Here is a 12,103-nt window from a genome sequence, read left to right on the forward strand (position 1 = left end):
AACGCAGGGGGGTTGAGGCACATGGCTTTCACTGGGGCAGAGCTCCACACAGTTTCTCCCTGGTTCCTGGTTGGTTATGATGTCCAGGGTTTGCTGTTGCAGAAATAAAACCATTGCACCAGTCGCACTGAAACAATCAGAATAATACCAAACATGAATGTTATCTAAACTGACTTTGTCATGAAACATCCAGTGCTGAACACATCATTTAGTGACACCCTTTGATGGCACTTGATGTCAAAACTGTTTGCATCGTTAAAAAAAAAAAAAAAAAAATAATAGATAATTTCCTGCGAACATGTCACTGACACTTTGTCGCCAAAGCAAAAGGAACCTTTAGCCTGAAATCCCTGCAGCTTTCTCAGTCACCCTCCCCTTTCTTTTTCACAGGCTACCTTCATCTTCTCCCTGGTAAAGTACACTCCCCTCAAGTTTAACAACACACAGGAGTACCCCTGGTGGGGCTATGCCATCGGCTGGTGGTTCACTCTCTCTTCGACACTCATGGTGCCCCTGTACATGCTGTATGCAATCAGTGTCACCCCTGGATCAATGCAAGAGGTACGTTTACTAACATTTTGTGGAAAATGCAAAAATAACTATCAACTATAACTATCATCAACTTTGATGACATAAGATCAGTCAAATAGAAAAGCTCAAGACCATTAAAGGAGCACTGTCATGCCAGTTTCAAATTCAAATACAATTCTTCCTCTGTAAATTCCCGTTCCCCAAAAACTGTAAGGTTATATTTCTTTGTCAAAATCGAGAAGCTAGTCCTCTAACAAGGCGAATTCAGAGCTGTCCATCGTATCGCTCAGGCTAGCCAAGTTAGGTTCCGTGATATTTGTATGCTCACGTTACCGTATTTTCTGGGAGTGTCATGTGATCGCCTGGATGGGTGGCCATCCATTAACCATCAAATCCAGACTGTACTAGTGCCAACTGTGGCCAGTAGCTTCATAGGGCAATGAAAAATGAGCTATTGTGCCTCCCAGGCAAAGGGAGAGTTCAGTTTGATAGGACTTCACATGCGTGGCTATCTAGCTACCCATGATGGTCCATCCCATAGATTGCAGGCAAGTAAAAGGTCTTCCTGCTGTACTTTACACAAGCTTAGCTGTAGTTAGCGGTGTGAAAAGAAGCAGCTGGTGACACCATGTGCTTCAGAGGAGAATAGTGGATGTCTACACTAATATATTATTACATACCTTATGTGTAACCATATTGGGTGTGCCTTAGGACTTGGAAGCTCTGTTAGTGTTCACAGATGTGAATTAATTGTTTTATGAATGTTGTTGTCTTGTTATCATATCAGGCTGCATTAGTATTGGAAAAGTTGATCCATTTCTTTCAAATAATGTCTCAGGAATATAAGGTAATATCTCTAAATGTGAATAGGTTATCTAGAATATGAGGTAGTATCTATAAATGTGAATGGGTTATCAGGAATATAAGGCCATATCTCTAAATGTGAATGGGTTATCTGGAATATAAGGTAAGATATCTAAATGTGAATGGGTTATCAGGAATATAAGGGAGTATCTCTAAATGTGAATGGGTTATCTGGTTAGTCCAAGAGAAACAAAGTAATAGCGAAATTGAAGAGGGAGAAGATTAGTAAAATTGTTTTGCAAGAAACACGACTGTCTAATTTTGAGCATGAAAAAAATAAAATAAAATGGGATTTAGGAATATCTATTATTCTTCCTTTAAAAAGGGATGTAAACGGGTTGCAATGCTGTTATCAAACTCAATCTCCTTTAAACTTTGAACTTTAAACCCGAATTGACAGGGTGGTTTGAGTATCTCAATAGGACCCCTGCAGTCTAAGTCTTTACACCAACATTCTGATGCCTGGTGCCCTGTTTTCATTTCTGAATGGCCTCAATGCGTAGACCACATTCCAATCTGTCACGTATAGTGTAATTAAGTGAAAGTCCAAACTCATGAAACAGTGAAACAGATTCACCCTCTTCCTGGTTCCATTTATGGAATCTGAACCAGTCAGTGGCTTTGGAGAGCCATGATTTCCTAATATTGTCACTATTTCATCAGAGGACTCGTCTCGTGACTCATCAGGTTGCACTCTGCGCAGTAGGTTGTATGTTTTTCCTCCCATAACACTTAAGAATGTTGGCACAAAAACATCTCCTTTAACCTTGTTAGCAAGTGCAAAATACTCAAACCTCTCTGTGTATTAACTCCATTGTTCTGTGTTTTCCTCAAATGGTCCTTTATTTCAAAACAGTGCAGCCATTTTCAAGAAATGTTTGTTATTTTCCTCTGATTTCAGCAATTATCGTAATGCCCATTTCCACTGTTAGCCGGTCCTAACCGCAGAGAGCAGCGCTGTCCTCCGTTCCGGTGATGTCTGGTCTACAGTGCAGTAGCCAGCTTGCGCTGTTGTTCAGCTGGCCACAAAACTGTGCTGTTCCCGCAAAAAAAACTGGTTAAACTCAGACTTAAAATAACAAACACAATATGAGAACGCATTTCCTCGTAGTCAGTTTGTTGTATATGCTACTCGTTCTACCATTTCGTAGGCGACAAGGTTCGTAGGTTACAAACTCAGAACTGAGGATATAACATAAGCACGTAACACAAAGGGGCGGGACGGTATCTCACAAGGGACAAACTTAGGCTGTCAATACACAACATAAAGCAGGCTCAAAAACAGCAAAACTGATCACTTGGAGACTTAAAAAACAGCAAGCAGATAATATAATCTCAAAAATAAAAGAAGACTAAGAAGATAATAAGCAAGTTAAATTAAATACAGACAGCCTTTGAGGTATACTACAACAACTTATACAGTCAATCTTATAGTGCGGCCGTCCAGATCATGGACCTGTTTTTAATGAGTCCAAATCACCCAGCGATTGGAAGTGAACAAAACAAAAGACTTATCTCTGATATAACTATGGATGAAATTGATAGGGCACTCTCCAGTCTGATACAAATACATTGCCTGGGACTGATGGCTTCCCTCCAGAATGGTATAAGACTTTTAGAACCCAAATTACACCTCTGCTTCAGGCCAGTTTTAACTGGACCCTTAAGAAGGGGGAAACCCCAGTGTCCTGGAGGGGGGCCATCATATCAGTATAAAGGACAATTAATGATGCCTGTTTTTGCACAGAATGAATGAATTCTCTAATTAAACTCCACACTGCTATTTGAACATGCCCCTTTCAATGAATGAGTCAATTACTGAGAACAAGCAGCATGCATGTCATGACAGTTGGGTCTGTTGTTTTTCTATTACATTACTACAAGTAAAGTATTTGCCATGCAGAAATATCACTACTACTAATAACAGTGGTTCATCAGGTTACTGATGTTGTACTGTTATTTTCTTGAACACAACTGTAGCACCAAGTAATGTTTCACCAAAATATTTTTAGAATAACTGATGATATGTGACCACCACAGATTCCAAATATGCATCATGAGACCTCTGTAATTGTCATTTGACAATTGGGCCAAAGCAAATGAGAAATCTAGATAGTACATCTAGTTAATGTTGGCAAGTGGATTAAATGGATTCTTTAAGGTAAGGCAAGTTCTCAGCCAAGGATTTAATTTTTTATTTTTAGTGTTATTTTTAATGCATATTTACAATGATCTATCAAGTATTCATTGAACCTTCATGAAAACTGAATGAATGACAAAGAACTATGTTTTAAGTGAAATGTTTGCATTTGCTGAAAGAAACAGGACATTAAACTGATCAGCCTTAATGCTAACATCACCCTGCTCTACCTCAAGGTTTCAGCACAGATCTTTGACAACATGCTGCAATTTATATTCATTTTGTGCAGAACAAGACTCTCATTTATACCTAATTATTTGCATAGCATTAACATGGGAGCATATTATTATTTTGCTAACTTCATCCAATACAAAATGAATTGTATATATTACATCCAACATTATAGCATTTATTCCTCCACTTATTATATTAATAATTACATATAGACCCAGATATATACAAACTGTAGGCTGTATATCTGCTTCACTTTTATCCAGAACGACATAGTAGATCTTTATGAATGAGATCATAGCAATATACACTCTACAATATAGACTTTAATGCAGGATCTATCACACTAGTTTTAAAAAGTTTATGCTATGTACCGACACAGTTTGTGGGCAAGCTATGTTCAAAGACTGATACAAGATATGTGTTACCAGGTGGGACACATTGGACATGTTGGAAATAAAGCATGTGTAACCCTCATTAGTTTCACCTACTTAAAGTGAATAGTCCCTCGCTTCAGCACTAGTATTAGTAGTTGGGTATTTGTAGACACTCCCTAAGACCCTACTCATGTGGAGAAACAATCTTTTTTTTTATTTTTCCCACACTGACACCATCCACCAGATACAGAGATTAGACAGAGACATTTGATAAGATTTATGACAAATGGCTCATAATCACTTGGGTTAATACAACACAGAACTCATGGAGTAAAGTAGAAGTTGACTGACATCTTGAAGATTTATCTAGAAGAGCTGTTGCCGAAGTGCCGTGCATCGAAGTGGATTCGAAGTGTCGTCCGTCTACTATTAGCCTGCCTGCGTTCGATGGACTGAGAGGTTTCCCTCGAGAGTAGGACGTCATCCCATGGACTGATTTTTTTCCCCACAAGAGTGTGGTAGGACGGGACATGTTCTAATCGGGACTGTATGATCAGAACTTTCGTATTGAAACACGCAAAACTTTCCCCCTTACTACTCATCTCAGCTCAAGCTATTTTTTCTATTTTTCTTAAATGAGATGTCATATCAAAAAGACATTTATAGATATTTTTTGGGGTTGTTGGATCCAACATAGGGTGATTTATATGATCTGAATTGATATTTCATGTTGTTCATTATATGTGTGCTACAAGATAAGGTTGAACTTTATGATCTGTATTGATATTTCATATTATACACCACAGGTTCTACTCCTGGTACTCTGTGATTCACATTGATATTTCATATACAACATACACACATGCATCATATTCAACATTTTTTTTCCTAATACACTGATTTGATGTGTCAATACTGTTAATACAATCTTATATTTGACACATGAGCTGATTGGTCTGCTGTTGTTATTGTGGGTTTGGGTGAAATTCTTAATATTATTAAGCACTACTGCAATCCTCCTGTACGAATCTTAGATAATGATTTGATAATGAGTGAAGCCAGTGAGAGATATTATAAACTTTACTTGATACTAGTGCCTACCTAGAGCATGTCTGGTAAGAGTTACACATGCTTTAGAAAAGTGCAAAATAAGTATATTGCCTCTAACTTTAATGTGCAAAATTGCCAATACACTTGTTTAAGATTCAAACCTCAAAAGAATATGCAATCTGCCCTGTGCTGAGCACTTGTTGTTTGATGTACAATACACTAAGTATTCACTAAAAAGATTAGCCTTTGAGCATGAATGGACTATGTTTCTATCATCATTATGAGTTTTATGTATGCAGTGACAGTGTATAAATGATCCTGTAAAAACACTCCACCAGGACGGATGGAAAAAAGCAGTAATTCTTGGTACAACAGAAGAACATTGCCTAGAGCAGTTTTATCAGACCCATTCTGGTTTATGTGTGTTCATTCTGGTTTATGAGTACAGTTCTCTAAAACGTCTTCAACACTGAGACTGTAAATATTTACCGATCGAGTAGTCCATTTTATTGGCACTGTACAGCGAGACTTCTGGTGTGCTTCGGGTTAATGAATGTCTGTCTGTCCTGTCATCTGTGTCCGTACAGAGACTACGCCAGCTGTGCACCCCTGCAGTAAGCCTCCCTTGTTCGAGGGCACAGACCAGCCTCCACAGACCCATGCTAGAGCCAGGAAAACTCTCAATGCAGAGCATGGCTCCCAAGGAGCTTGCGTGGGACGGCATAAAAGACACTGGGCCCATCTAGAACCATACTCCCATAGCCCACCAAGCCATCTTCTCACCATATACTCTACGTCTTCCACAACAAACCTAAACACCAACCCAGCAACCTTGCCAATTTGTTTGCAGCATTTGGGAGAAGAGACCACGTGTACAGTTTTACACAGACTGAATCCATAGGGAAAGGGAAGTGCCTAAAAGAACAGGAGTTCTACGCTGATACACAGTGCTAATGATGAATTACTGATCAACAATTAAAAGTGTTTTTGTTTTTTTTAGCTTGTTTTCTTTTTTGCAAGAGCTGGCTGAGTGGCATTGACAAATAAACCCAGGATAATTTCCTCAGCTGGTCCAGAAGTACAGTGGGGTGCAAGAAATTGGGCACCCCTGGTTTAAATGTCTGTTAAAGTCATTCTGTATGTGATCGAAAGCAAACCTAAACTATAAATGGTCCATGAGACCGTTCTGCAAATTTTAAAGCAAGATTTATTTTTATTTAAATGTTTTACTATTTATTAAGCATAAAAGTGCCCTGTGCAAAAGTTTGGGACCTCTTTTGGATTATTCTCAGTTTTAAGAAGAAGATGATTACTAAGGTCCAGACCCATGTGATTTACTCATTAAGGCCTCAATGAGTATAATTCCAGGGCTGAACTTTTTATTCTGAAGTAACTCCATGCCTTCTAAAGTATCCAACTGCAGTAGCTGTTCTGTCTTGTGTTAACACTTAAACTGTTCTCCAAGGATTTCAGAATGAAGATGGTTCATTTCAACCAAGAAGGAGAAGACTGCCTATTTCCACTGTTATAAACATTATTAGAAAATGGAAGAAAACTGGAATGGCTGAAATCAAAAGGCAAGGTCTGGAAGACCAAGAAAGATTTCAGATAGAATGGCCTGATACCTGGTGAGAAATGCTCAGAAGAACCCTCACATGACCGCAAAAGATCTGCAAAAAAGAGTAGCTGTTCACAGGACAACAATACAACATACTTTAAACGGCAACAATCTATATGGCAGAGTTGCCAGAAAGAACAACCTCAACACAAAATGAAGCGTCTGAAGTATACAAAAGAAAACACTGAGAAACCTTTTGGAACAATGTGCTTTGGACTGACGAAACCAAAATTGAACTTTTTGGCCACCACTAAAGAAGGTATGTTTGAATAAATATGGGTGAAGCCTTTGTAGAGATGAACACCTTGCCAACTGTGAAGCCTGGCGATGGATCCATTATGCTTTGGGGTTGTGTATCAGCTGGGGGCACAGGACGTATTGATCGAGTGGAAGGAAGAATGGATTGCACCACATATTAATAAATTCTAGAGCCTAATGTTCAAAGGTCAGTCCAGACATTGAAGTTGAAGAGAGGTTGGGTATTCCAGCAAGACAATGATCCAAAGCAAACCTTGCAATCAACCATGAATTACCTCCAGGAAAGACAGATGAAGGTTTTGGAGTGGCCACCACAGTGCCCAGAATTGAATATTATTGAAAATCTGTGGAGAGATCTCAAACATGCTATACATGCAAGGAGGCCAAAGAATATTCCTGAGCTAGAGGTGTTCAGCCAGGAAAAATGGGGAGAAGTTCCAAAAGCGAGAATTGAAAGACTCTTAGCTGGCTACAGGAAGTGTTACAGTTGCCCAAGGAGGATTTATGAAGTACTAACTGACAGGGTTCCCAAATGTTTGAACAGGGCCTTTTCCCTTTTTTTTAATTTATTTTGAAACTACAAAAATGAAATAAAAAGTAATCTTTAAAAAGTAAAAAGTAAGAAGTGAACAGGTTCTGGGTTTGCAGGCCAGGCTGCCGGCACTTCCTGTAGGCCGACTGACTTTGATGTGTTCTCAGACTTCTGTTGGGCCACAAACAAGGACATTTTTTTTTAATTCTCAGTGAGTGATTGGATGGAATTCCGCTGATGCTGCTGTTTGATTAGTTCTGTCTTGGCGTGGCTGTTAGGGTCCAGTTAGGCACCCAGTTGCTGTGCATTACAACTTTATTTTTCTTCTCACCAAAAAGGCTAGTAGTATAGTAGAGTTTATTCCTCCCATTCTATGCTTTGTCTAGCATTGACATGGGTTTAAAATAAGGGTCTTTAGGTTTACCCTCCCAATGAAATAATGTGGGGGAAACTGATGTAGGAACTGGATTTCATGCTTAAAAATATATATAAATAAATAAAAATATGGAAGCTTATAAGCAGTTCTGTCTGCGCCCAACTAGGTGATGCATAATTGAGCATTAACAGAATATACACAAGCCTAGCCCTGCTTAGCAGTTGTTGCTATGTTGTTGTTGCTATGCATGACACAAGTCGAAAGTGTGCACCATGTTGACGGCAGCTTAATAAATTGCATTGCCGTAAGAAATTAGGTGGCATTGGGAAATAAAATCAGTATATTTGTAAAGTAGTAAAGGCTTGATACAATCATAATGTGTAAACAGAAAGTATGTAAAATGTGGAAACATAAAAAAATTAAGGCATTGTTTGGTCTTCCATTGATAGCACTGGATATTGATATCTGCCATATTAGCTATGGAATAGTTGGTTGGAAAAACAATACTACAGCAAGTTTGCAAAAGTAGCCCAAGACATGCTTGGTAGGCTACTGTTTTCTACGCTTTTAGCCTTAAGCTAGTTTGACCAGAAGTTAGTCTGACTTTTGCTTGGCTACATGTTGCGCTATTCCCCATTCATGCCAACTACACTGTTGTTAGTAAATGAGGAATCTAGCCCAGTATTTCCCAACCTGGATCCCTTGTATGCTGATATTCATTCCACAGTTGTATTTTAAGAAGCTGTTTATTTTTCTACACAATCCATGAAGAATAATAGCCAGATGTCATGTTGCGCTTATTATGCTATATAGATCCGCACAGCCGTTGGGCCCTTGAGCAAGGCCCTTAACCCAACATTGCTCCAGGGGGGGATTGTCTCCTGCTTAGTCTAATCAACTGTACGTCGCTCTGGATAAGAGCATCTGCCAAATGCCAATAATGTAATGTAATGTAATATTGCAAACGGTTGCATAAAAAGAGTAAAGAAATTTTATTTTCTTGATCAAAGACTGGTGAATCAGTATGCTCTTAATTGGTGAAAGTGTGGACACTTGGCCACTAAAACATAAAAATGTGGTAGATAATGAAAGATTTATGATACAATATAGCACAACAAGTGCAATGTGAATATAGGATTTTTCTTCCTCCAGCCATGCATAGTAGGGATGGATATGGTTAATCGATTAAGGATATGGTTAAGCAAACGTAACCATATCTTAACAGGTTACATTAAAAAATGTACATTCAACTTTAAAAAAACGTTTTTAAGAGTGTTCTAAATTTTATTTGGAGTTGACGATAGCCTACAGCAGGGGTCATAGATTTTCTGCGTAGCCAAATTAACATTACTGCCGCACCACCGACTCAAAAAAAATATGTGCATCAAAATTATTTACCTTACAGTATAACCGTTTACCAAAACTGTGTGATATAATGTGCAACAAAAGCACCATGAAAAATGCGAAAATGAGAAGATAAAACAATAGCGATCCTCTAAACATCATTACAGCACGGGTTGAGAAAGAAAATAAAGGAGTGACACTTCCAGTGTCCTAACGGTGCTGATGTGTGTTCATTAACAGCAGAAACTAGCAATGTGAACGGTTAATATTTTGTTGGAGATGCTGACCAACTCGCATGCAGTTCCCCTGGTGGCTATGGCTTCTGGGTACCTGGTGGCATAATCCAGAATTACCAGGAATTACTGGTGCCCTCAACTGCTCCTGGGTCCCGCCAGGCGAGAGGAACTGAAATGATGGGCAGTGGAATGAAAGGGCTGCGGAAATGTGGCTTTGGCGCCACCTGCTGGCATTCCAGGCAACTGTGGCAGTAATCACTACTGCTTTAAATATACCAAAGCATATGTGATCTTAAATAGGACACGATTATATTTCCTCTGAATTTAATATTTTAAAAAAATTCCAATACGCTTTACAGTGCACTACTCTAAGATTGTGGATTCTTTGAGAGTGTTTAATATTAAACAATCTGCCCAGTGCTGAGCACATGTTCTTTGATGTACAGTAGACATTATACATGGCTGTAGCTGTCAGAGATCTGTGCTGATACCTTTATGGAGAGCTGTTAGTGTTAGGGCTGATCAATTTAATTTCCTGTCTTTTGAGGCCTTGAGCAAGTGAAACATTTCACTTAAAACATAGTTTTTTTGTGACTAATATGTGACTCCAAACAGCTCAACACACCTCTGGGGGTTACTGGGTGGCTCATCCCACTAAGCTGCTCTGGACCCTGCCAGTGGGCAGTGCAGTGGCGCAGTGGGTAGCACTGTCGCCTGACAACAAGGAGGTCCTCGGTTCAAGCCCTGCCTGGGCCTCTCTGTGTGGATTTTGCATGTTCTCTCCGTGTTTGTGGGTTTTCTCTGGGTACTCCAGTTTCCTCCCATAAACCAAAGACATTAGGGACTACAGATGCTAACTCTGGCACATTTACATTGATGTGGAAACATTTTTAATGCTTACCGTGGCCAACAACCCCGGAGCACAGTTTGAAATGTTCAATCATGTTCAAATTTTTCTATCACATCAGATGCGCAGACAAGCATGTGCTCATTGGCAAGCCACAGATTTTTAACCTTATAATCTGCTGATATATGAAATATTTTCGGATGCTTTAAAAGAAAATAGTCGTACTTAAAATTTGTATAATACATTTCTTTTTCCATCAATTATCAAATGAAGTAAAACGGGACAGGTCAAATCTTCCACACATTGAGATTAATGTAATTTTTAAAACGCAACAATGTCAGTGTGTGAATTTATATTAAAGTAGATTTTTAATTGTTTTCCTGCATTGCCAGTAATTTATGCATTTCTAGTGAATGTGAACCAAAACAGTACTTTCTTGTTTGTTTGAATAAATAAGTTTGCTTCAGAACAGTTCCTGTCCTTGTTTCTTGCATCTTTCACATGTGGGGTATATATTCATTTATTTATTTTGAGATGGATAAATAGACAAATATAAAATTAATTTATGTGTATGCGAGTGTGTTTGTGTGTGTAGAATTATACATATACTGTATTTCAATTCATTTAGAATAATACTATGGACTTGCATCATTTAAAGCAATATTTATAGGTTAAAACAAGAAATTGAATCATACACAATACATGATTGATTTCATTATTTGTCCCACAATACCAATTATAGTACAATCACAAAGCTGGATTATGGAGTCACCAAGCTGGATAACTGGACACTGGAACAGAGCCTTAAGAGGATTCAACATAAAAACTACTTAAGTGAGAGATAATGTCATAATGGTTGGCAAAATCTGAAAAAGACAGGAAATTCAACCCAAAACTATGTTTTAAAGAAGAGTTCATGATTGGCAAAAGCCAAAAAAGACAGAAAATTCACCAAGAACATTATCTTGACCAATGCACTGACGAGGCTTCCAACACACAATGCATTAATACCTGCTATGGGTACTGTAACTATGGTGGGCTACTTCAAACAACATGTACCACTGGGCAGGCTGCTGAGGATTCAATCAAATATTCTCTTTGAATCAACAACCATATAGATTATTTTCAGAGGAACGGAGTTGATTAATTTCAGATTTTCTCAATTAGGTACGTATTTCGTTGCTATGTGTACTTAAAATGTACCAATTGTGTCTTTTTAATTAATGCTCTGTAAAATAAATTAAAAGAGGTAATCACTGCCAAATTACATAAGTACATAGTGTATATCTGAGCTAATGGGAGCAGCCATGAAAATGTTCAGACAACTTTACAATAAGAGCGTTCCTCTGAAAATAATCTATATTATCCTATTGATTGTTTTTCACAAAACCTCTATTTGAAAAATCGTTATACCTTTAGTCTTTAAGAAAATACATTTCAAAACTTTCAGTGTGGCAGTTTTATCTTCTTTTCAAAGTTCTGTGATGAACCATTGTCAATTGGCTGACTTATCTTGACTGATAGGCGGAGCAGTCTATCCAAAGTTGCGATAAGACCCCAACCTGGCCCCCGGATTGAGAACTGGTTTGCTCCCATTGTGTCAATGCCAGCTCAGTGCTGCAGGTCCTTCTCTGAAGAGGCTGTGCGGACAGGGTGCCGGTCAGGGCTCTTCTCCCACAGTGATCTGGTGCTCAGGACA

At 38.6% G+C, this 12,103-nt stretch overlaps 1 protein-coding gene across 3 annotated transcripts in view; it reads left to right on the plus strand.

Annotated features, from left to right (window-relative positions):
* slc6a11a (solute carrier family 6 member 11a) overlaps window positions 1-10,875 on the plus strand; it is a 57,263-nt gene extending 46,388 nt beyond the window's left edge. For 2 of the 3 annotated variants that reach the window (XM_061257002.1, XM_061257001.1), the window contains exons 14-15: window positions 391-561; window positions 5,781-10,875. In XM_061257002.1, the coding sequence (XP_061112986.1) occupies window positions 391-561; window positions 5,781-5,939 (330 nt within the window). In that variant the 3' untranslated portion in view covers window positions 5,940-10,875. Of the gene's footprint in view, window positions 1-390; window positions 562-5,780 lie in introns of those variants that run through there. The other variant, XR_009709724.1, reaches the window with a different exon arrangement.
* The last annotated feature ends 1,228 nt before the right edge of the window (window positions 10,876-12,103 follow it).

Source organism: Conger conger, chromosome 10 (assembly GCF_963514075.1).
Source record: "Conger conger chromosome 10, fConCon1.1, whole genome shotgun sequence".
Taxonomy (NCBI): Eukaryota; Metazoa; Chordata; class Actinopteri; order Anguilliformes; family Congridae; genus Conger; species Conger conger.